Source organism: Nannospalax galili, unplaced genomic scaffold (assembly GCF_000622305.1).
Source record: "Nannospalax galili isolate Female #2095 unplaced genomic scaffold, S.galili_v1.0 scaffold1282, whole genome shotgun sequence".
NCBI lineage: Eukaryota > Metazoa > Chordata > Mammalia > Rodentia > Spalacidae > Nannospalax > Nannospalax galili.
Genome location: NW_008348795.1, coordinates 1476882 through 1504040, shown reverse-complemented (window position 1 = coordinate 1504040; position 27159 = coordinate 1476882). Strand labels below are relative to the sequence as shown.

The 27159-nt window shown below is 40.2% G+C and overlaps 1 protein-coding gene across 7 annotated transcripts in view; it reads left to right on the top strand.

Moving 5' to 3' along the window:
* Dlc1 (DLC1 Rho GTPase activating protein) overlaps window positions 1-27159 on the top strand; it is a 441479-nt gene that overhangs the window by 145242 nt on the left and 269078 nt on the right. Inside the window, exon 5 of one of the 7 annotated variants that reach the window (XM_029569848.1) lies at window positions 22368-22400. The exons of the other annotated variants lie outside the window; for them this stretch is intronic. Within the exon in view, the coding sequence (XP_029425708.1) occupies window positions 22368-22385 (18 nt within the window). The 3' untranslated portion in view covers window positions 22386-22400. Of the gene's footprint in view, window positions 1-22367; window positions 22401-27159 lie in introns of those variants that run through there. 7 annotated transcript variants of the gene reach the window in all.

Here is a 27159-nt window from a genome sequence, read left to right as displayed (position 1 = left end):
GTGATTCCCCAGAAGCCTCTGATACATCTGTCTGACCTCCAGGAGGGTCCATGAGAAGTTGCCCTGAAAGTTCCTCCTTCAGGCAGACTGAGCATTCTTAGGCTTCCCCACCACTGAGTCACAAACTCTGGAGGAGTGACAACCACACCAAACAGTGAGGAAGAAAGCTGACTCACAGCAGAATAGCTACCTTCAGCCTGGGTCTAGGGCACTGCTGGCTTGCATAACGCCATGCTTCGAGCACTGGGTTTTCAACACAGCTCAACATTTTTTAAGGCTTTGTTTCTACTATGGAATAGACTTAGAATTTAAGAATTTTGAACAGGTGAGAATTTATACCTCAGAAATAGTTGAACTTTGATCTAAAAAAATATTTCCCAAGCCAATGTTAGCTAAGAACTTAATTTTATATTTGGCATTTGGGCCATACATCAAAACCGAGTGATGATTCCTCCACTGGTAACACATTTATAGCTTTTCCTTCTGTATTAAAGTCATATATATCACTATGATTAAAGTTCAACATATATCTTATTTGTTTCAATATTCCTCATATAGTTATATAGAACAAAAGTTGCATATTTGTCAAATGAAAAGTTTTTACTAGAACTGTCTAATATGTTCTTATAAAATTATTGAACATATTATCTTAATCAAGAGATAAAGAATCAAATTATCAGCTATGTATTTGCCTTTTAATCAACCTAGATCTGTCCTTATGAAATTATCCCATAATTTAATTAAACAAATGCATTTTTAATTTTTATCATAGCTGAACAATAGTGCTATTAATGTTATGAGGCCTGTTCTAGTCATTTTTCATGCTGTGATAAAACGCTAACCAAAACCAACTTAAGAAGTTTATTACATATTATATTTTCTAATGACAGAACATCACTTAGGGAAGCCAGGGCAAGAACTCACACAGGGCGGGAACCTGGAGGCATTCACTGAAGCACGGACATGGGGAAATGCTGCTTACTGGCTTGCTGGCCTTGGCTTGTGCTCAACCTTCTTTCTTATACAATCCAGGACCACTGCACAGAGGTGGCACTGCCCACAGTGGGCTGGGTATTCCCACATCACTCAACAATCAAGAAAATGTCCCACAGACAGGGCCACAGGACAATCCATAGAGGGAATTCCTTAATTAAGGCTCTCTCCTCCCAAGTGTGTCAAATTGACAACTGAAGCTGTCTAGAACAAGACCCAAGCTGTTTTCCCCCAAAAGCTATAAAGCTATCTTCTCTATGCATGAGGCACTGTAACTGACATCATGGTGAGGGGCATGACACAATCAGAATCTCTGGAATCAAACTCCAAGACCAGGAGTTGCCTAGAAATGAGTGATTGCTGTCTGTTCTAAGACATGGACATGTATGGGCAGGAGAATGGAAGAGCAGGGCAGAGTTGAACTAAACTGCACTGCAGTAACAGCAGCAGCCTGCCTGCAGATGGAGTTGTCACAACTGGAGGCAACAGGACGGTCCTCTCCATTTCTGTACTAGTCTATTTTTGGTCTTTGGCTGCCCCTCTATTGCTGTGTAACCTCGGATGAGGGGTTCTCTTCAGCTCAAGGGCATTTTCCAATGGGACAAGTGGCTACAACTGTTGGCAGTCACCACTCCCCAGCACCAGTGGACTTCAGCCATCAGCCCTGGGCAGGGACTTGGGGAACAGGTTCAACACTCAGCCACAGCTTTCACCTTCATGGGCCACACACTGTGACTCCAAAGCAATATCTGAACATGAGTCTGTAAAAAGATGTTGTAATCTATAATAACAAATTTAAATTATTACCAAATTTAGTCAGAAAAACCGTAAGCTAAGACTTCTTTGAAGGACTAACAATGGAACAATGACCACAAGTTTCCCAGGTGAAGAAAGGGAGGAGTGGTTATTTGGTCTTGAAGCTGGTGTTGGATCATCCTTTGATGTTTTCCCTTGGCACCTTCATAGCTCTCTCCAAAGCTATGAGGGCTAGCCTTCAGGGGAAGTGGTTTCAGATCAGTTCCAGCTCCATTGCTCCAAATCCCGTGTCTGAGTATATTCTGTCTTCAGCAGTGGGGTCTTACTTTCAAGCTCTGGGAGCCCATCAAGGGCTGTGGCAGTAGCCTGAGTAATTTTTGGAGTCTCTTAGATGACTTTGGCCAACAACTCAAAGGAAGATATCTCCTGTCTGTCACTGTTTCTTGTTCTGTAGCCTTTAGCTATACACGTGGACGCATGTAGAGATAATGTATGTATAATTTTTCAGTAAGTTTTTGGACTAATATGATTCCCTCTGATTTTTAAAAACTAGCTAGGCATTATTTATCTCTCCTCTTTCTCTCACTGTCTAACACTTCTGCCATGGTTTCCCCCATTTAAACTGTCCCATTTTCCCCATTTCTCCTTGATAATGCCAGTCTCCTATGGTCCCACCTCTCTTTCTTTCCCATTATCCCCAAGATTCCTTGTATAACCTTCCCTCCCCCCTCCCATTTGAATAACCCCATTTTATCCATTTCTCCCTTAGTAACACCTGTTTCCTCCTGTCTTCTCTCTCAGGTTCTTTCTTTCCCTTTACCTCCCTGGTTCCTGCAGTTATGTCTGTGTACATACTCACTTATAAGGATTTGGTACTAGGATCCACTTATGAGGGAGAACATACATATGTCATTTGTTTATGTGAGTCTGTGTTACTTCACTTAGTATTGGTGCAGTAGTGACACTTTTATCTTGGGAGCAATAAACAGCTACCTAATTGGACTAAAAGCCCACTCAATGGGAGGAAACTCAAGTGTGGTACTGTAAACATAACCAAACATGCATGGCTGGAGTGGTCGTAGGTCTTAGAGAAAGCCCAAGACTGTCACATCCCTAGACGAATGTGATTTCTTACTATGTGCAAAATATGTATCTTTATATTTAAAGACAAATATCCCAGTCACCACTCAGCAAAGAAGCTCATTTTGCACCAGTCAAAGACTATTACCAAGTACCACAACTGGTCACACATAGACATTGTCTATGAATTGCTCAGGCCTCAGGGACACATCTACAATGCAACCTCTACACTTAAGGTTCATGGAACATAGAACAGAGTTAAAGAGGACCCTAATGAATCTCTCAGTTCTCATTAATGAAGCTCCCTCATGCATTGAAGGGCCAGGAACACAAAAGGTCACAAATAACCAAAGTATAGAGATCAAGAGTCTATTGAATGATGGTCCTTGGACAGGACCCTTTATTAAACTTCACCCACCCAAGGCTCAGGGACCATCACAGAAGAGGGAACAGAAAGATTGTAAGAGCCAGGGAGAAGGTACATGACCATATAGAAACAGAATCCTACAAGCTCCTGGGACCCTGCTCATATGATTCTATGACAAGGATGTCGGCATACACAAGTCCCATGCCAACTCAGGCAGACAAAAACCCAACATAGAACTGGGAAAATAAACCACAGACCCCAATCTTATCTGAAGAAATGTTGGCAACTGATTGCTGCTAGATGAAGAAGAGCTGATTTTCCTAAAACCAAGGAATCTAGATAGGCTGGCCTAGATCTCAGTGGATGGACTTTCACTGGGAACGTCTAGGACACTGACTTGACACACTGGGCCTTTACAGGAATGACAGAGTATATGGGCTCCAGTGAGGGGGTGCCAGTGGGTACAGGAGTATAAAAATGACTAAGAATGTTTGAGATGTCCTGTATAAAATGAAAAAAAATCAATAAAAACAAAAGAAAGAAAGGGAGGAGTGGAACAGCACATAGAAACATCTCAGAACCAGCAGCTACCTGTAGAGGGCACCACAGTGATCTAATCTGAGGAAATAGAATAGCCTCCAGGGCAACTCTATGGAAAACATTCAACATTTTTGACACACACAAAAAATGGAAGGTGGGGATGGCTTTTCAACAAGAAAACTAAAATTATTTGATTCATGCCTTAAAGAACTAGAATCTACAAGTAGTGGAGGAAAAATATTGAAGAGTATAGGAATTCAACAGATAGCAAAAGGAGCTAGAGAGGACAGGTAGACATTACACAAGAACTCAGGCCACAGATCCAGGAGCCCTGAAGAAGACAATTCTAAGGAACAGGGAGGATACAGGCCCTTCCACACTGCTGGAGGCAGAACTGGTAGGGTTTGAGACTGACCAGGATTTATAATTTGAGAAATTAGGAGGACATTAGTGTCTTTGACTAAGATGGAAAATAAAATTTAGAAGCAAACATGGAAAAAAGCAATACTTTTTTAAAATCAACTTTAATTTGAAGACAGTGAGGTATATTCATTTTAAGTGTGTATGCTTCTAAGACATTTAGCAATGAAAGATAAGGGCAGCTAACATCCAACATATCTGTGTTTTATTGTTTACCAAGGATGTCTCCTTGTATAAAATATGTACTATCTAAAGGAATGCAATCACAAAATGAATGTTTCTTACACTATAGCTACAGGCACCCTCTGTCTTCTTAGTCCCTCCCTGCTTAGACAAAATCACTTGACTCCCACCAGAAACTCTTAAGTGGTATGATATCTTCTTTACTTTTCCTGAGGCTATGAGAAAATACCTTGATGAAGACAATTTAAGAGAAAAGGGGTTTATTTTGGATCACATTTTAAAGTCAAGGTCAAGAAGCAGAGAGAGAGAAATGCAATCTGCTGCTCAGCTCCTTTTCTCCACTTCCACATTCCAGGATCCCAGCCAGGGAAAGGCTCCACTCACAGTGGGCAGATCATGCTACCTGGACTTATACAATCAAGATAATCCCCCACAGACATGCTCAGAGTCCAGTCTCCCAGGTGATTCTAGAGTCTTATCAAGTTGACAATTAACACTAACCTTTTCACATAATTATTTTAAATTCCAAAATACAACAGTTTTGATTCATAAATTGGAGGGTTCATTCCCTATGATAGTATTTCAATCTTCCTTTATCTTTCTGAAGAAAAGGACATTTCCCCCTCTTGCATGTAACTAAAGGTGGCTATCAACCTACAGCCAGAGACACTGCAGAGTAGGAGTATTCCACTCTCCTTCTTTCTAGCTCCTCCTGTACATCATTTTCTGGCAGCTTGCTAAAAGAACAGAAATATCATCTCTGGAGGAGCATGCATGATGTATAGGTTTGCAAGATATTTAAAAATCATCTACTATGCCGATTGCTCTTAGCTATGTAACAAAATATATTCAAACATAATAGCTTAAACAACAAAAAATAAATTCTCACCATTCTAGTAAGTCAGGAATGTGAGAGCAGCTCAGTTGTATGGTTCTAGTTTAGGCTCTATCATCAGGCTGCAATCAGATGTGTGCTAGGATACAGCCACCTAAAGGTTTTGCTGTAGCCACAAGATCTACTTCCAAAACGGCTTCTACATGTGACTGGAGACCTGGTTTCTCCTGTTCTCTGTAAGATACTGCACATGCCATCACACTGTGGGATGTTATCAATGCTGCGTGCAACATCTTAACTCAGATTCGAAACTATAGTATGTTAAGAACTGCAGTGTTTTTACTGTGAATACAAAGTTTATGCTCTTATAGAAATAATATGGTTTAATTCTAGAAAACAAAGACTGAATATTTTCCTTCTGTCATCCCTTAGCATGTAACTATCAAATTGGCAAATCTTTGGATTGAATTGTGTTAGTTTATTTGATTTTAAAAATTGCTGTTTGAGATGAATATTATTTTTTTTAATTCTTAAATTTTTAAATTTTGGCTTTGAGTTAAGACAAAATTTCCAACGATTTTTGAAAGGGCCTTAAGCATAGTTCTGCCATTTCTTAGCTACATATTTTTGCAAAACAGTAGTTACAGCATTGATGGTTATAAATAAAAAAATTAAGCTGGGGAGATGACTCAATGGGTAAGAGATGGCATGTAAGCATGAGGCCCTCAGTTCAGAGTCCTACACACACCTGTAAAGAGCTAAACATGGCTTAGCTTATGGTTCCAGGGCAATTATAGTCTGTTGTAGGGAGGCATGGTGGCAGGTGGTGGCTGGAGCAGGAGCAGAAGCTAAGCTCTCACATCTTCAAGCAGGCACAGGACAAAAAAGAGCAACTGGAGATCTGACAAGGCTTAGGAACTCTCTAAGTCTGTCCCCAGTGATGTTTCCTCTAGCATAGCCATACCTTCTAAGACCTTCCAAAACAGCACCACCAACTGGGGACAAAATGTTCAAATACATTCTTTAGTCTTTTCCTAGTATCTTCCTCCAGTCTGTCAGCATCCACCTGCCTCCTGATGCCAAGTTCTTCTCATACTTTGACACTTTCTAGGGATTTATTTTTTTTAGTTTGTTACAGACAGAGGCACTGAATTCTAAATACCAAAGTCTTTTTTAATTATAGTGCAGCAAATAAATACTCTTAATTTGGTGGCTTAAAAAACATTATTCAGCTATTTGTCTCATGGATCAGATTTCAGGAACTCAGGAGCAGATTGTCCATGCAGTTTTAGGGCAGGGTCTCTCAGGAGGATGCAGCCGGGGACTGGATGACTTGGAGAATCCATTTCCAAAATGGCCTTCTCAGGTGTTTGATAAACCCCATCACCTGTGTCACAGCACTGCTTCTCTCTCGGTGAGCAGCCTACAAAAACCAAAGAGAAGCTGCCAGACCTTTAAAGTAACAGCTTTGAAAGTCACATACCCTATTGTCTGAGGTACTTTTTCCATTGTACTGGTCATGCAAACCTGTCTTAGTTCATGTACAGGGATACCTATGCCTAGGGCAATTAGTTACCACATTGTTTACCTCACCTCTAATTCTCTTAGACCTTTGAGGCTCTATTTTTGCAGGTCACTTACTTCGACAGTCACAAACAGTATATGGATACTTTTCAGCTTCTCCTGACTGAGGCCTGTTCATAGTACTAGCCAGTTTTGTGGACAGGTCATTGAGTGATTCCCATGATAGAACTGTGATCCATTAAAATGCTCAACACTGTCTTTCTCCTGCCACATCTAGTACTCCAACTGATATTAATACAGCTGTGTCACCTTTGACTCCTCATCAGTTATGTCCCAAATCAAACCCAGGTCCTCATGTTACAGGGAAAAACATCGTTTATCTAAGGTTTTCATTGAATTTCCTTTCACCTGTCTTGAACAAGCACCAAGCACCCTGTTGACCTTGCCAGCAGGTTTCATTTACTGACACAACATTATACTAAAAAAAAAAAAAAAGAAAAAAAATTGGTGGAGGGGGAGTGGAGAGAAGAAATGATTCATTTCATCTTACAACACTCAGGACACAATCCATCACCAAAGGAAAACAGGTGAGGAGCTCAAGGCAGGAGCTTGGAGACAGAAAGTGAAGCAGAGACCATGGAGAAGGCTACTTACTGGCATGCTTCCCCTTCTTCCTTCCTTCCTTCCTTCCTCCTTCCTTCCTTCCTCCTTCCTTCTTCCTTCCTCCTTCCTTCTTCCTTCCTTCCTTCCTCCTTCCTTCCTCCCTCCTTCCTTCCTCCCTCCCTCCTTCCTTCCTTCCTTCCTCCTTCCTTCCTCTTTCCTTCCTCCTTCCTCTTTCCTTCCTCCTTCCTTCCTTCCTCCTTCCTCAAACAAAAAACCTTTCTTTCTTCCTTCCCTCCTTCTTTCTTTCTTTCCTTCCTTCCTTCCTCCCATCCTTCCTTCCTCTCTCTCTCCTCCCTCCCTCCCTCCCTACCTCCTTCCTTCCTTCCTTCCTTCCTTCCTTACTTCCTTCCTTCCATCTTTCTGTCTTTCTTTGGCATAACAACTCTCTTTTTATTGAATATTTGCAATTTTCATATAATCTAATTTGATGATATTTAGATCCCCTCTCCAATCCTCACCTCCCCTTACTGCCCTCTTGCCCAATTTAATGTACTCTATTATATAATAAGAGTCTAATTTATGTCTCTAATTGTCCTTCAGTGTGGTTCCATCCACTGGAGTCTGGTCAACCTACCATGAGTCCCACGCTTGAAAAAGACTCTCTCTGTGCCCCCTGCAATCATCAGTTACCACAATTTCCTTAAGTTTGGTTGGCACTTTTTACCCACTTCCTCTTCTCTGTGCTGGAATTTTTTTCTGGTTTGAACTTGTGTAGAACTTGTGCATGCTGTCACCATTGCTGTGAGTTCATGTGAGTAACTGGCCAGTTGTCTGAAAAATTCTGTCTCCTTGTGATCATCCACTACCTCTGGCTCTTAGAATCTTTCAGCCCTCTCTTCTGCAATGATCCCTGAGCCTTGAGGGACGGAAGTTTGGTATAGGTGTCCTATTCAGGGATATGCGCTCTACAGTCCCTTGTTCTCTGAGTGTTGTCCAGTTCTGGGTTTCTGTGTTAATTACCATCTGTTGCATAAGGAAATTTCTCTGGATTCACAAGTAGGTAAGGATGATCATAATTTTATTCTTCAGGCAATATAGACAGTACCTTCCAGCACTATGAATGCCAGTAGAGATGAGGCTCTGAAGTCAGCACTATCTTGATTTCTCTTTGTTTGTTCTATAGCTCATTTGTCACAAACTGTCCCTTGTCTATACAAGGGAAAGAACACAGGGCCTCCATCTGCAGGCTAGCCAAGTGCTCTATCACTGAGCTATATCCCATTCCAGCCCTGATTCTTGATTCTACTACATACTTCAAGAGGGTAAGAGAACTAAGAGTTCTCTATATGTTTCCAAGTTCTAAAATTTGATCCATCTCACCAGTTCACTACCACATCAAACCTGTCATCTTTGGGTTTGGCTACAACTTTAATTTTAACATCTATTACATAGGTCTCTGTCATGAACTACGATTGCGAGGACCAGGAACACATTTGCTCACTGCTGCCACTACATGTAAGACACCGGAGAAAATATAAAAATCACAGACTCGAAGTCATGGTGCTATTTCTGTTAGTCACTAAGTCACTAAAAGTGTTTTTTCAAACAGAAGTAAAGATGCCTGCGTACATCCAAAGATAAATGATGGCCACATCTTAGCATCTTAGTTTTTTAAGTGGTCCAGCTGAGGGTAGAATTTCTAATTGCAAATATAGGGGAAATATCAAAGAAGAGTTGCCTTAAAAGTGTGAAATCAGAACACGTTTATCGGGCAACATGTTAAAACATGGCAACACAGTTTGTATGTCAGCTTACAACTGATGCTATTATACCTAACAACTGTGAACACAAAAAAGGTAACGATGACTGGCTTAAAGCAGATCGTGGTATTTTTCTAAGAATAATAATCACTAGTATTTACCTGAACTAATGCAAAGGTACAATACTGGGGATCAAACCCAGGGCCTCACACGTTAAGAAAGCACTCCACCGCTAACCTATATCCATAGCCCAGAATGTCCTCAGGCTGGTCTCCAACTTGGATCCTCCTTCAGCTTCCCAAACGCTGGGATCATGGGTGCACTACCACAGCCAACTTAACATTCTTTTTACCTGTGCTCTGTCTGCGTGACACAACTGCCTATCTGTTGCAGAGTCTATTTCCTCCTCAGCTCTAAGAAATGCTCACCAAGCCCCTTTTACGCTGGCCAGATATTTTTGCATACTGAGATGAGAATATCTAATGTAAGCTTGCAGTGAAGATCTAGAAGCTTTGACAGGCTCCGGAGATGGATGTTTCAGCACTGAGAATTTTTCTGACTCTCAAATGGTCGAACCTGGCAGCAGGAAAGGGAAGGAGGTCAGGCTGGCTCCCAGGAAAGGGAAGGAGGTCAGGCTGGCTCCCAGGGATAAAGAAGACATATTCCTGTCAGCAACTGTGAAGTGGGAACAGGCACAAGGGCACCTGCCTATATTGAAACTCAGGCAGAAGGAACATTTTTCTTAACGTTTTTAAAACAATAGAATACTGAATATTATCTTTCTTACAAAATACCTATAAAGACTTGCCATTAAAACGTTACCATGAAGGCAGAAAACACTTACTGCATATACGCTATTTAAAACCAAGAAGCACAAAATTATTATTTTAATAATTATTATTTTGGTATTTTCCACTACTGTTACCCTCAGTATATGATAGTTTTCTTAATTATTTTCTTAACATATCTCTAAGTTTCACAAAGGAAACAACATTACTCATTAACTGGTTTAAGAATGTTGTTATAGAGAATTATCTGTAATTCTGTTCACTGTATAAACTAGAAGAGACATTATGAAGACTTGAACTCTAAGCACCCCATGTATTTTTAATTAAACTAAAGTTCTGTTAGTTAGGTCCATAAAGAAAGTTCTGGCACTCTTTCAGGCTGGATAAGAGACTTTCAATATTGTTTTTAAAAATGCATGTAATCCAATTTCCAGCTGTAAAATAGACAAGATAAGAATACATAGCTTTGAAAGGTTTATAAAGCACTAAAATAGCATGTGTAAGATAATATATAAATACTCTCCATGAGGAATCGCTTTGTGTTTTTTGTAAGATGTGATGGTTTTTAGGATGTGAAAGACTGTTGCTTCACTTCACTCACGTCTTGGGGATAATTCTAACACTTTTAACTCCTTCTTGCAGCCCAACTTTAATGACTGTATACATGCTTGATTTCCCTGAGAGACGTAGTACACCATTAACTTAAAATTCTGCAGCTTTTAAGAAAGTGTTGAGACTTTCTAAGGACTTTCTTCTCTCACTAAACAGGAGAGAGGAGGGAGCTCTTATCCCGCCACAGCTATTTCCTGGATTGAGCACATCTTATGCCTTGAAAAGATAATATCAAAAATCATGATTTATCAAAACAGTGCCACCTAGAAACTTGGACTAAAACGCCTCTTAATTACAGGACCTTGTGGCTTGTTTTATTTTTCCTTTCAGAATGCTGCCATCTTCTGGTCAAACTGTATCATTTTGAGTACAATTTTATACAAACCCACGTTTTATCATTAGAAGTGACCATTTGAGATCTGTGATTCTAGTGTTCCAGTACTACGCATCCTGAAATAACTGCTTGGGAACATAAAAAGTCAAATGCACTGCAGATATTTCTGGACTGATCATGGTATGAAAGTGTACGTTGTACAGAAAATGCAAAAGGGGTCCAAAGAAGGCCCAGGACCTCTGGGGATTGTGTGGCTCTGTTTCATCCCTCTGAAACTCCATGGAATAAAATATGTTTGTAAACATGACATGAACTTGCTATTATCACTTCTACACACTTTGTCTTCAAAGTGGTTCATCTTGAAGAATACTTTTAGTATTTTACAAAAATCCTTAATCCATAGAAATCCTCCTTACAACAAAGTGGACTCTCATGGCTGGCGGCTTCTTGCTGTGGATCGACTAATATTTGTAACTTCTTTTAGGATTATTTATTAAAGTATATGGAATTTAAAGGGCTAGATTTGCTGTATATAAGGGTAATTACTACTTCCATATTTGTTAACTCACTTCATTCATTTATGAACAAAGATTAGAGTTCTTGTCATGTGCCAGTTTCTACGCTAAGTACAAAAAATTCAAACAGAAACAAGATGTTGCCCCCAACTTGAAATCCCCCATACAACCTAGTGTGTAAAAACCTTCACTGTATCCTGCTGTCTTTAACTTACCCCAACAGAAACATTTCATCTACACAAACCAAAATGTAAAAACTAACAATGCAACGTGTAAAGCATCTAAAATACCCAGCAGCTTCCACTACTTTTTGTCACTGATAGTTTCCCCAGATTTTCCTTTTTCCTTCCACATCATTCTTATAATCTGCTAATGCATATAATTCTCACCAAATAGACACATTCACCAAGACTTAACTGGTGAAGAAACCTCACAAAATGAGACCCACTTACTTGATTCTTTCAACAAGAGTTAAGACTAAATGTTGGCTAAATGTAGCTTCTGTCATGATTAAGACTTAGGGAGGTGAAAGCAGGAAGTCACTTTTCCAAAGCTCTGAGAATATATCAGGAGGCAGCCTCGTGAAGAAAGACAGAAAGTGCAATGGGTATTAAGAAGCTCTACCTTCCCTTCACAAGCTTCGAACCCACAGAACGAGTTACTCTCCCCTAACTCTCATATACCAATGCATTTACCGTTCCTATTTCTTAACATTTCTAAACCTCTGCTCTAACAAAAATCACATATTCTACACTAACTATTTCTTCCTCTATATTCAAAGACTATCTGATTTTAAGAGATTAGAGGAAGGGGTGTTGCAAGTCACAGACGTGTGATTCCAGAAATCAGTCAAACTTGCATACAGCACAGAGCCAGTGCTCCCGGAAATGCAGGCTTAGACAAATAGAGGAAGGAAGAAGCTTGTCTGGAGCAAATCCTAGGAATTTGGCCTCAGTCACCTGCAGTATCCCACTCTTTTTCCTATTAGTAAAGAGAACAAGTAAATAATCAGAAGCATTGTTGAGCAGTGCTTACTGTAATATGAAAATATTCTCTAATGCAAAGTAGGAGTCAGTGCCCAGAGACTGAGCTTAGAGTCCTGTGATTCTCACACCCCATTCATTTTCATTTGGAAGACGCTTTGTTACCTAGATAGTGCTTTTACTTAAAGCAGAAACTGGAGCAGGGCAGTTTGAACCTTTCCAGGCTTCAGTACCCCAAATATCTTTAGTCCTTGATATTTTGCAGCTGATATTAGCTATATTTTTTCACCTGTGTTTTTTTCCTTGTTATCCAAGTTTGATACTTGACAAATACTACTCCATAAAATGTTGTATTTGTGGTGCTCAAGGTTTGAAATACATAAATTACTATTTAATGCTCATCACATGCCAAAATATTAATCGCAACAAGTAATCATTGAAATTTCTAATTTATATAGAAGAGTCAAAGAATTTAGAGTGGAAACAGCTTGACCTTTCCCTGACTATGTCAGTAAGACTTGGCATATCCCATTGCACTAAATCCTCCACGAACCACACAACCATGGACATTGCATTTTTATTCCAAATTAAGAACTATTGCAAGAGGCTAAAATTAAACATAAAACAGAGCTCTTTGATTTGCATTGCTCCCATATACACTTCTTAAGCAGAAAACGCCACTTTATGTGTCCATATAATTTGTTCTTTATCATCACTTTTTCCCTCTTACTCTGTTCTTTCTATTTAACTGCATTTAGATTGTTACATTTTGAAAAAGCAATGAAAATCTGGAAATGATAGTGATTTTTGATAAAACAAAGCATATAGATTTATAAATAATCCCTATTTTATAAAGGTAGGCAAGCTTTGTTTATGAAAGCAAAATATACAAAATTTGTATGTTCTCTATTTTAGGGTTTTAGTCTCAATTTTAAAATACTTTCATGGGGCTGGAGAGATGGCTCAATGGTTAAGAGCACTGGCTGCTCTTGCAGAGGACCCGGGTTCAGATTCCAGCAACCACATACGAGCTAACAACTATCCTTAACTCCAGTTCCAGGAGATCCAACACCCTCTTCTTTCCTCTATGGGCACTGCACATGGCTGCACTCGCGTACATACAGGCAATGTGCTCATTACACATAAAATAAAAGTAAATAATTTTAAAATTAAAGTACTTTCATTTTAGTTAAATAATTAAACTAGCCCTTTTTAAAGAGATTCCAAAGATTCAAGATTCAATGAGCTTATGAAAATAACTCTCCTAATAGGTTCTCTAGGCACAGTGAGTTCTGTATGATAAAGACATTTTTATACCTCTATGCAGTAAATGTGCTCTTTGAAAGTAATGCATAAGAAATACCTTTGGTAAATTGAACAATATTTTACATAATATATTTGTACACTGCTTAAGTCCTGTGACAAATTGTTCTTTGAACTGATTCACATTCTGAAATTTTCAGAATTAGGGTACAGGAAGGAGAGACACATCCACTGACAAATCACCAGGCCAAGAAAACTGGGTTAGTGGAGATGAGAATATCCACAGCCCAGAAAGGACATCCTTATCCAACATGTCCTGGAACAAGAGAAAGAGTGATTTACAGAGCCAAGTTCTCAAAAAGATTGAAATATTGAACCTCAGGGGAAACTGCAAAATGAAGGAGCCTTTCATTATCAGGGGAACCCCACAACACACAATTGTATTCAAAATGACATTGCTGAATGTGGCCATTATCTGAGGCAAGGAGGATCGTGAAAATGATTAATAATTCACTCACCCCTCTTTGCCCTTGACTTAATGACTGTCATTTGGATTTGGGTTATGGCCACCTTGGTAGCTGTCTGCAGCTATGCTTTCTTGTTGTTCGGTCTGGGCCCACCCATGGTGCCTGGCATGGTGCTGGATACATCCCAACCATCCTCTGTCATTAGGCATATCCCAAAGAACATGTATCATAATGTTAAATATATACCTTCCTGGAATATTTGTTTCTCTGCTTCTCAATAACTCGCCATATAGGTCCCTTTCTAGTTGAGTAAAGAATCTTGTGCTAACCAGATTGTTAAAATGAATGAATGTTACTATCTCCTACAAGGTGCTACATCCTGTACCTCAATTAACTGTCCTTTGTCAGTGGTATATTCCTCTCTCCTCTAGAAGATAAGGACACAATTTAGAATTTAGTCAACATATGACAGAAAGTTCATGAACCATGCTTTATAATTGTAGCTCAGATGTCTCAAGTAAGCGCCAGCGTGTCTTTGGTGATGAACACCAACACTTACAGGAAGGATTTCTGCCCTTTGTCCATGCCCTGAAGAAGTGACATCCTACTCGTCACCACAGAGGAATATGTTTGGGCGCTCTCTTGGGATGTGGTGGACTGACCAACCTTCAAACAATGCCACTGCTTGTGTATAGCAGTGGCTGTAAACAGGCTTTTCATGAAGCCATGATTTATATTGATCGCTGCTCTCTCTACAAATGTTTAATCTTTGTTAGCAATTATTAAGGAAAGCACAATGTTGAACTTTTGACTTGGGATTTTTTTGTGGGGCTATAAAGGTAACCCCTGACAAAGGTCGTTTGTCCTCACGTAGTCTCCTCTTCCGGACACTTTCTATCCTGTTTCCCATTATCAAAGCCATTCTCTTCCACATGTATTTTTACAGAAGCAGCAGGTGAAATGTAAATGCTAATGAGTCAAGATTCTTTCACTATAAGTAAAATACCAAATTTCAGTGAGATGATTTCCTAACCTACCCTTGTACGGCTGATTATCTGCTCCAGTTACTCCCCAACCAGCACGTTTTCAGGAGGACATGGCTCGTCACAACATCCAATTCTGGTGCCGCATGTCTAGCTCTTTCACGATGTGCTTCCTTGATAACAACAACACTTTTAAATATCAAATGTTGCATTTTATTTACTCATCAACTAACCATCTTAGTGCCTACTACAGGCCAAGCAACATACAAGGTATCAGAGCTACAGCAAGCTTCCTCCGGGAGCACAGTGGAACAGAAAGCACAATAGCAACTCTCACACAGGGAAGCTGAGTGGGAGGCGACCAGGGGAAAGGACACAGAATGAGAGCTCAAAAGACTATGTGTTAACTACTAAAGGACAGATGAGCCGAGTAAAAAGGTTTCTAGGCTAAAGGATCAGCATGAGCAAAGTGTTAGTGATGGGAAAGCCCACATACTGCATGTGGGGGGAATGGCCATTGGTTCAGATTAGCACCAGTACAGAGAATCAGGTTCAGAGCCTAATTTGAGTTCAATCCAGTGTATCTCCTACCCATGACAGGAGGAAGGAACAGAGGGGGGAAAAGAGGGAAAGAAGCAGAGACAGACAGACACACACACACAGAAAGAGAGGGAGGAACAGAGAGAGAGAGAAAGAGAGAGAGAGAGAGAGAGAGAGAGAGAGAGAAACAGAGAGGTTAGCATATAAACTTAGAGGTTTCTTGATTTTTCCAAGCATGTTTCTCATTGTACCTTGCTCATATCTACCTCCTTGTCCCCTCTCCCCCTTCACTGGTCAAAGCATTGGCTTCTACTCTGACTGAGATGAGGGACCAGAAGAGGGTTCTAAGTAGACTTAGCACATTGTCTGTCTTGGGTTTGCAGTGGACAGTGTGCAGGAGCACAGGCAGTAAGGATTGACAGGAGACCGGTCAGCAGACAAACATAATGGTCCAGGCCAGAGAGGATGGAGGTAACCTCACTGATGACATTCCACATTCACTTTAAAGGGAGAGAAAACAGGAGTGTGAAGGTTGAACATAGTGTGGTAGAGAAATGAGGAGCTCCTCGAAAATAAAAATCTCTCTAAGGATGCAGAATCAGAGTTCCCCAAAATACTAGAAATGCGCAGTCACAGAACACAAAACCAGCATGTGCTGGAAGGCCTACTTAGCATCCTGAAACACCACAGAAAAAACATTGAATAAGATAAGCACCCAAAATTGCCCATTGATTTCGAAACAAGAAAAACAGATCTTTAGTGACTTGGGTGAAAACAATTGCAATACTTATTACTTACTATGCCTAAAATATTGAATATGATACACTATAAAAGGAGTTATCATTAGGTTGGATAGAAAGAATGAGCCTATTTGAAGTTCATTCAAATATACAAGCCTACTTCATATACGGTACAACAGGAGACAGAAGTTTTACACACTGTGTATATACCCTAGCCTCTAGACACATATGCACTGCTAAGCATACATATAGGCATGAGAATAGCAAAGAATGCGGTCATCACATGGCCTTGTGTCTGCCTGTTTCCTAATCATCACCAGAGAAAGACTCAGCAGGAAAAATATTGCTAACATTGGTATCTTTACCTTTGGGCAGAAAGAAGAAAGAAAGAAAGAAAGAAAGAAAGAAAGAAAGAAAGAAAGAAACTATAAACTGTCAATGCCCAGCTCTCCCTGTCTCTTCTGCAATCCTTGAGAGTACACAGTTTGCATTGAAATATCCCATGTCATCTCTTAATGATATATGTTGACTTGAGTGCTCAGAGAAGTGAGGCTCAAATGGGAAACACTCTGATTTGTAAGAATTTTTTCATGTAGATGAAACTGCAGTTTCAGTCTTGTCAGTGTCCCTTGGGAGCAACCTCAGGCCCTTCATGATGTCCCTGCAGCACATAAAACTTTGACCTTGTTGTATGGCTGCACAAAGTACAAAGGCAACACTTGAATCAGTCAGAGATGCCCTTATCAGGAAGGCAAAGGTGTCAAGCAAAAAGGGACAGCTCATGAACTTGAATTTGATGTAATGGAAAATATATGGTCATAAGAGAGAGGGCACAGTCATCAAAGGCTCTGAATTGCTGTGGGACATTAATCACTGTCCTTAGGTGGAAATCAAAACCTTATCTGTCCAAAAAATACCCTTTTAAATCTTTTAACAAAACAGCTCAAATCATCTTTCTCACATTGAGTCATGTGCCACTGAGATAAATTCAGCTGTTTGGAAGCAGGTGATCACTTGAGGCCAGAGTCAAGGTTTAGTCCTTGACTGGACTCACTTGTAATGCACACATTATTGTTCCCTTTCCAGAAGCCAGTCAGTGCTCCAGAGCCATGGGCACTGTTCCAAATCCCATATACTTATTGACTGCATCTGGGATTAGAGGAGAGTATACCTCTATTTCCCTAAAATGCCTCCCCAAACTATAAAACTTCTAGACTTGTTTGACTCATACCATCCCCTCCTCGCCTTGGTGCTGGCATAGGTCAGGCCTGCTGAAGTTATCCTCAAGTTTCCCAATGCACATGAAGAAAATCAAAATCACAGAGCACTTCCTGCCTACTACAGACTATCTTTTTCTTTAATTATACTGTGTATGTCTGAGAGAGAGAGAGAGAGAGAGAGAGAGAGAGAGAGAGAGAGAGAGATTTTGATGGGGAAAGTGTGTGTACAATGGCATGCATGTGGTGGTCAGAGGACAACTGGCAGGGAATTGATTCTCTCCTTCCACTGTACAAGATCCGGATATTGAACTCAGGTCACCAGGGCTTGGTGGCAAGTGCCTTTACCAGCTGAACCATCTCATCTGCCCACTAAAGACTGTCTTAATTGTATATCACAGAGCACCCAATTTCAAGACTCCAAAGGACGTAGAAAAAAATTCTAGACTGTCAAAATGACTGAGAAGCTAAAGGTACTTGCTGCCAAGTCTGACAACCTGATTTCACCCCCCAAACCCACGTAGTAGTAGGAAAGAACCAACTCCCACAAGCTGTCCTCTGACCACAACGTGCATGCCCTTGTACACATTGTATATCACAGAGCACCCAATTTCAAGACTCCAAAGGACGTAGAAAAAAATTCTAGACTGTCAAAATGACTGAGAAGCTAAAGGTACTTGCTGCCAAGTCTGACAACCTGATTTCACCCCCCAAACCCACGTAGTAGTAGGAAAGAACCAACTCCCACAAGCTGTCCTCTGACCACAACGTGCATGCCCTTGTACACACATCCCCCATCACACACACACACACACACACACACACACACACACACACAATAAATAGAAAAAAAAAAACAAAAAAGAAATAACCACAAGAAAATCCTTGGTAGGGTGCTACTTGCTTTTTTCGATCAGGTTCCCGATTGAGCTAAGATGGCAAGCCAACATACACGTAGCTCCTAAACAGGACACTGATCACTCTACAGTACTTGTTAAGGACAGCATAGGATCAAAGCCAGTAACAATGCATGTGTCTCACCAAGCAACAGTCTGGGCTAACGAGCATTCTACATCTTAAGTCACAAGTATTGTAGGCTCCGCCTGTCTGTGTAAACCTGATCTGATCTGGCTTTTGCTAGGCCTATGAGCTAACAGAATGACAGATGGTACAGAAAGAAAAGAATGGGCAAAAGCTAGGCAAGTGGTGATAGCTGAAGTGAAGCCCCAAAGTCACAAGAGAGATGGGCCAGACAGAAGCGAACAATAAATGGAATTTCATGCAGACTCCACCTGCCCTTCACCATGGTAAGATACAGGGATAGAACCTCCTGGCAGGCACAGAGGAAAGGAAAGAGTGCTGATAGGCATGGGGTGGAGGGGGGCAGGAGAATGTGTGTCTCACACAAGAATGGAGGAAGTAAGTGATGTGAAGTGACACAGCAAGAGTCACAGTTACAGAGATAAGTGTAAAGAAGAGTGGAAAGATTCCAGAGCTGAACAGCAGACAGATGGATTGTGACCCAGCAGGAGGCAGAGACCTGTTTCTGGCACGATCTTCTGCTTGCCCTTGACTATATGCCTTGACAGAGCACCCTAAAGGACAGAAATGGAGATAGCGCCTTGTCATGGGAAGTCTGTTGCCAACAATTCACAGCCTCTTAGCTGAACAGATTTCAAATTTTTTGGTTCCTTTTCTTCTTGACTGAGCTGGGGAAGAAAATCACTGAAGCTAAAGTCCAGACAGCTGGACACCATTCGCTCTGACTTTACCACCCTGGATTTCAGGGTGTTCATCCTCAAAAGTTGAACCACTCATGAATAGCCTACAAAGAGCCTTTCAGAGACTATAGGCTCCGTGGAAGCAAAAACCATGTCTATCTTGATCACTACACCACTGTACTTATGACACAACCAGGCTTGTAGCCGATGCTGAATGAATTAAAGTCAACAGCACTCTTCAAAGCAGGTGAACACAGAGCTGCTGTGGCCAAAGCAATATAGAACCCAGCAACTCCAGCTGTCCCTGTGGGAATGCTGGGACTATGGGAAGGACAGTTGTGACCAGCAAGTTGGACTAGCTGGAAATGTGTCTCTGAGATAAGTCATTACTCTATGGTCTTTCTGAAGTACACGTTCAATTGAAGTGTACTTGTTTGGCCCAAATTCACCTGACTAGAGGCTTACTTTTGCCACTTCACCCTGTATTTTAAAGTTCTGGTCTTTAAACTTCCTTGTTGGTAGATTTTTTCCCTCTCTTTGTAGGAGATGAAAATGTTTTTCCAGACAGGTCTGCTCTGAATGACCTCATGGAAGTGAAAACCCTATGTCCCTGTGTGCCTCTCACATGGGGAACTCCTTACACTTATGTGTTTTTAAGAATAGGGTTGGGAGGTGAACATTCTCAGTAACAGTCGAGTCATTTTTTTAAAAATAAAAACTCCTTCTCGGTGAGACATGCCTCACATTCCGGTCTCCCCACTGCAGGCAGTTATGTGCTACTAAATATGTGGTGGAAATGACACATGTCTGGAGGCCTAGAAGCAGTGGTGTCCTGAGACTGGCCGATGGGGGGACACAATGAAGGTGTTGTGCAAGGTTAATTGAGGAAGGCAGACTCCTAAGTCCTCAAAAAAGAAATCTATGACATCTTAAGCATCTGGCATTAGTCCATATAAAGAATTCTTAAAGGTTCTTATGTTTGAGCCCTGATCGTACCTACTGTAGATCTATCCCACTCTTCAGAGCATTTTGGAAATAGAGTATCTTGGAATGAACTAGGACCAGTCATTCCTTCTCATCGAGGACTAACTGAAGTCAAAAGCCACTTAAGGGTTAGATCCACTCCTCACACAGCCCTATATAACGGTAAGTTACTCAGACATTTGACTCATGGAATCCTCCAGCCTAGGACATGTCTATTCCAAAAGAAACATACAATAGATCTGACTCAAAGTATTTCTCTCAGTTTGCCTTGGTAGAAGGATCCCTACCAGATACTAGCCTGACCTTTGTGATGGTTGGTAACTAGACTGAGGTTGTGAAATGGAAATTCAAAAGGGAATTGGTTTGCTAAGGATTAAACTAAAGGAATACTGATTGGATTAAATGTAAATTAAGTATCAGAACAGGAAGACATTTGTCCCAGTTGAAGAAAGTGTTGAAAGTCTTTGGGCACAGTTCTACAGTGCATTTCCAAATATGGCAAAAGTTCAGTCTTCAGCAAAATATGAGGCCATTTTAAAGACAGGTGAAGCTTATCAATTATTGTTTATGAAACTGAAAAGAATCTTAGACAGTAATTCTTACTGTTTTGATGAGATGGGAGTAATTAGAAATATTAGATCATGTTTCTAAATGTACAAATATTTTCATTAAAATAAGAAGTGCTGGACTTTTATTGAAGCTTGAAAAATTCTCCGAGAGGCCTATTAGCTTGTGACAATTTTAAAAAGCACATGTCCTTGGTCAAAAAGAGTAATCCATATAACTGTAGACATTTACATACCAGTAATAAGTGCCACCAAACAGAAGGGAAGACAGGAGTGGCACTCCCCAGGGATTTGGAAGCTTAAAAACAGTGCTTAAGGGGCTGGAGAGATGGCTCAGCATTTAAGAGGACTAGCTGCTCTTTCAGAAGACCTGGGTTCAAATCCCAGCACCCACAGGGAAGCTAACAACCATCTATAACTCCAGTTCTAGGGAATCTGACACCCTCTTCTGTCCTCTGCAGGAACTGTATGACACAGGTGCACTAACACACACATGCAGGCATAACACTCATACACATAAAATAAAAACAAATAAAAATTTTAAAAAACGGTACTTGACTATGATGGGGAAGCAAATCTGTAGAGAAAGCTGTGGACTGACTTCCCGCAGAGGTGAGTGTATCATCCAAGAATCCGTACCAGAAACCTTGACCTTACTGTTCATTCTCTCTCTTCCCTTGCACTCCTTCCTGTCTTCCATGTTCCCGACTCCTTCCTCTGAAGCTGAAGACTAACACTGTGTTGTCCAAGGTCATGACTCAGAGATCCTGGGGAAAGAGGAGGGGACTGTAGCAGAAATGTGGTCAAAATACAGACAAGTGTACAAGCACACATAGTACACATAGGTGTACACATACACACACACACACACACACACACACACACACACACCACTTCCCTGTAACCCTCAAGTCAAAATTTACAAGGAAATTGCTATAGGAAGTCATTTCTGTTCACACAGAGCTTCTTAGATCACAGAAAGGGTTAAGGGAGCGTGCACCTTTGTACCTGATTTCCCCTAGCCAAGTAAAGCAGTCGGCACACAGCATGCAGCTTTGTTCTTGAGTGTTCAAGTTATCGTTCTTGTGCCAAATGTGAAGAGATCCAAGTAAAATCCATGTTGCAATCCCAAATACTGAGAGATGTTTGAGCATGCTGGGCAGACTTAGATTTCGCTGTTTCTGCAGTGCTGGTGGAAAATAAATTCGGAAGATTATTTTGCATGGTGTTTGGTGGTGGTGGTGGTGGTTGATTTATTTTTTAACTTATTTATTTTCTGAGACGACCATGTAAGACTACTTTAACCAACAGCCTTAGATTTTGGCTATCACAGTAAGAGAATTTGCATTCATTTATTCTTCAGCCCTCCCATACCTTTGGTGTGGTAGAAACAAGGGTGGTTTGTGGAATAAGAGCTAGGTCCACTTTTCACCTCTGTCACTAGCCTCATGATCTTGAGCTAATTGATGTTGTTACATCATCAACTAGGAATAATTATACAGGAAGCTTTCTTGGTTATTCCGATGTTTAAGAGTAAAGGCAAATGCTTAGCATTCCTTTGGGAATAACATAAACTGAGTCCTTATGTTGCAGGCTTGGAGACCATTTTGAAGAACCAGTCAGGAAACAAGGGCATTGCCCTCAGGGGGCAAGTATTCAAAGCCAATATCCTAACCACAAAGAAACCCAAAGTGAAAAACTGAGCTACAGGTTAGTGGTGTGAGTTGTCGCTATAAATTTTAACAAAATTAGAACTTGCATTTGTGAAATGGCCTGGTGAATGTTTAGGCCCGTATTAAAATCTAGAATCCTTGTGATGGCAGAGACCAACATTGTGAACCCGTACCTGGTACAGTGCAGAACTGATTTGCATAGTCTCCAGATAAAGGTCTCAAGGCCTTGTGAAAAGGGAAAACCAGAATTATATAATGAGAGCAAAGCTTTTGACAGGCCAGTCTATAGAGGCCTCTCCAGGACACTGGAATGCTTATCTGATGAGAAACCAGACCCTTGGATGAAAAGAGCCAAGAGAAGAGAATTCTAGACAGGAAATATCCAGGGCAAAGGCCTTGAGACAGGAAAGACCAAGGAATGCTTTAGCAATAGGATGGGGTCAGTGTGGCCCATATAGTGCCAGCCAGCTCACACAAGTCTAGAGGCAGAAGTCTGGGTAGGTATGAGCTTTATTCAGAGCATCGTGCAGCTTCCCTCTTCTACGGCTCTTGTTTACCTGGTTAGTGTTCATAACAAAGTAGGGGTTAACATCCATTTTAAAATTAGGCAACAGTATTGGGGAACAGATACTTGAATCATAAATTGTGAAAAATAGATGTCCATGCTTAGAATCAAAAGGGATATTTGCTAATAACCAGGAAAGAATCAAGATCAGCGTTTACCCCAATTACTGGTTCACCCCTAAAATCATCACACTGTGAAACACTGACTCCACATGCCACAGACTGCCCAGAACGAACTGTACCAAGACAGATGTGCTAATTTCACACGTGGTTGCCTCCACACCCTCTGCGGGTTTTGTCTCAACTTCCTAAACGCACTCCATACGCTGAGAATGTATAGATTCATCTCTGCCTCATCAGCTAATTTGAATGACGCCCACGCTTTCTACTTCCCTCCGAAAGACCAAGAAGCTGGAAGTTCTGCTGCTTTCTCTGAAGTTTAGTGTTTCACATCCAAACTGTCCAGCTGCTCTCTGGATTCATGTTTTGGTTGAGTTCTTTGGTTTTAGAAGATTCTCTTACTTCTCTTGGCTTCCTTCTTGCCCTGACTGTATCAGACATCTAGTCTAGCTTAGTCTAGAATTGAGATAATTGCCCGATTCAAAGCCAAAACCATGACTCACTAAAAGGAGGTTTTTAAAAATATTTTATTTATTTTTTATTTCATGTGTGTAAGTGTATTGCCTGAATGTGTATATGTGCACCCATGTCGTACAATGCCCAGGGACATCAGAAGAGTGTGTCAGATCTCCTGGAACTGGAGTTATAGATAGCTAGGAACCAAACCTGGGTCCTCTGAAACAGCAGAGAGATCGCTTAACCACTGAGTCATCTCTCTAGTCCCAAAAGGAAGTTATTGATATATGCGACTAATGGACGGAACTTGGGCAAAAAGTACCTCTGTCAGCCGTTTTTAGCTTTGCTTTGAACATGAAGCATCGTTCTGTTCCTCCCTTTCCTACCAGGGACGTTTGACTTTGGTGGAGAAAATTCCCTCCAAAAGTCCCTGAATACCTTAACTGTCTTTAAAATATACAAAATGATAATATATAAGGGGAATTTTTAACCTTATGCTACTTAAAATGGTATCTGAGATTTGCCTGAAAATATCTGCCACAGCGTTAAAATGAGAAAAGAGAAGAAATACCACATTGCATATACCATGAAAACGCTTAGCACAGATAAGGAAACAAACCAAACAGTCTGGCAATGTTTCTATCTACTAGTGAAATTGTGGGGAATTTTTTATTTTCTTCATGGTTTTCTATTTATAATAATTCTTGAGGCATGTGTTGCTTATGAAATCAGAAGATTACACTATTTATAAAGGAAGTAAATCATACTACATAACCAAAAAGCATACAATAAACATTGTCCTCTGGGTCCTCAGGGATTCTCAGCTTTAGGATGTTAGAATTAACAGGAAACTAAACAATTTTGGGCTCTTATGTCAGAAATGAAAACTCAGGCTTCCATATTTTTAAGTTGCTTAGATGACTTCAACCAGACTATAATAGTCAAGTTATAGACTGTTGGTAGACTAATTGAATAGCCAAGATCAGCAAATTGATACCCTGTCTGCAATTAATATCTCCAAGGGAGCTTTTATAATACCAATACATAGTCCTTAGCCCCAGATTCTGACATTAACTGGTTGGTAAGAGGCCCTAGCACCAGTGTGTTTGTCCAAGTGATACTGGTGTGCACACGAGTCTAGTGAGTACTCATTCTCTGTGCTGATTACTTTCTGTGTAAAATCTCATTTAATTCTCAAAACAATCTGATAGGGTGACTATTATTATCTGCAATTTAAAGAAGAGAAAATAAAGACTCAGAGACATGAAATAAACTGTTTGAAGGGATCTAGGTTGCTCTGCCTCTGCTGGTTTGTCCCCTGTGGATATCCTCAAAAACCCCCACCCTCTAGTTCTGAGAAGATGCTTTCTAAAGAGTTGTGGATGCAGTAGCTTTTTATAAATCTATCAGCAGCCGACTGGTTCCTGTCAAATTCCATCCAACATAAATACATCAGAAATATCCTGAGCATTTGTTTATTCATTCTACAAAGATCTGAAGAACATTAAAACTTAAATAATTTCTAACTTGTTCAGTTACAATAGTGTCTCCCTGCATAATTTTATACTTTCCGTCTTTTCTCCTAAAATCGTGACAAGGCTTACAATTTTTATTTTGTATCATTTTTGGTATTCAGCTGAGTATATTTTGAGAATTCTTTGAAGAACTTTGCACAAAACCTTGGATAATCGGAAATTCAGAAATGCTCTAGAGTATCACAAAGCCTTCCTCAGCAGCACATTGCAGACAGATTTCAACATGGCTGGATTCGCTGAGGCTTCCTCTGTGTGCGCTGGTGGGGGTGAGGGGACCAACTTTATCCTTTCTGATAGACATGATTGCTACAGACCTCAAGCCAAGATGCAGATGCACAATGCTAGCAAGACAGGGCCTTGTCCTTTATAACTCAAGCCCCAAGTGTTTGAAGTAAGTCTCATTTGCCCAGATTTGTATAACATTACTTGAGTGTAATATTAGCCAATAAAGCCAAGTTATGGATACAAAACAAGCCATTTCATTTGCAAGGAATTCCCAGTCAGCTTATGAGGCAAGTTGTGTGAGCGAGCAGGGAAGAATGAAAACAAAGCTTGTTTCAAAAGATGATCTGCAACAGTTTTGATTTACATGACAAAACAGGCTTTTACCTTTCAAATAATTTTGTAAACAGGTATCTTTGAGGATTCACAAGCTGGAAATACAGCATACTATTAATTTTAATAACTTCCTCAGTGAGTACCTATGTAAAGAAAATAAAAAGACAGGGTCTTCTTAAGTGCTTGAGTTAGACTAAAAGGGAAATCTTTTGCAACCTCCATTTCTTTCTGATTTCCTCTTGTTAAAGTTCATACTTGGCACCTTCCTTTTAAAGGTGTTATGCTTTATTTCTTAGGCTATCATAATCCTGAACTTTATGATGGAGTTATTTGGGGAAGAGGAACTGATAGACAAAAAAGGGAATGTATGGGGCTGGAGAGATGGCTCAGCGGTTAAGAACACTGATTATTCTTGTAGAAGACCCAGGTTCGAATCCCAGCTCCCATATGGCAGCTAACAACTGTCCATAATTCTAGTTCCAGGGGATCCAACAACCTCTTCTGTCCTCCATAGGCGTTGCACAACACGGATGGACTGATATACAGGCATTACACACACACACACACACACACACACACACACACACACAAATACACACAAAATAAAATAAATAATAAATTTTTTTAAAAGGGAAAGTATTTTATATACATTTGTGTACATGTATATATCATATACATACACATTTTACATTTATCTATAATAATATACATATAATCATACTTATATATTCTCATGACATATAAATATACACATTTTTACATATTTGCATATATATTAAAGCTCTAGAGCAACAGAAAATACAGGAGACAAAATACCCAGGATAATAAAGCAATTTTGATGCCAGATGAAAATCAAATATCACTCCCACCCATTCCTTTACCTAGAAATATCTACTGGGCCCTTGGGAGTTTCACCCATGTGGAGATGGCAAAAGGGACATTTTCAGAGCATAGTCGGAGCACATGTGAAGTTCTTCTGGCTGGTTTTTCTCATGTGTGCTAGAATGAACAGGGGTTTGTTCTGATAGCTCTAGTAATCAGTGACTTGGAAGATCTGACTTACAACTTTTGCTCCAGACACTGTAGGTGGGTAGTGGAATATTTGTTATAAAGAAAAAGTTAGAGCAAGTTAAGCATTTTAAGTTGCTGCCTGAGGCATTTCAGGAGATTCTTCTGTATCTGGATATAATATCTAATTTTATGTCATTTTGAGAAATAGAATAAATTATGAAATAATACCTAATCTATGAGGAAATAAACATAGACATTTTAAGTGTGTATTAAAAGCAGATTTGTACATTTTTAATCAAGCATTTCTAATTTTTTTCAAGTATTTTCATACATTTAGAGAACTGAAAACCTCAAATTCATTATTAGTTCCAGATAGTCATACAACATTGATCCGAACAGGTGCTCATCATCCATCTTGACTTTCACTAAGAGGTCAGCACATCTACTGCAAACAGATCTTAACTAATA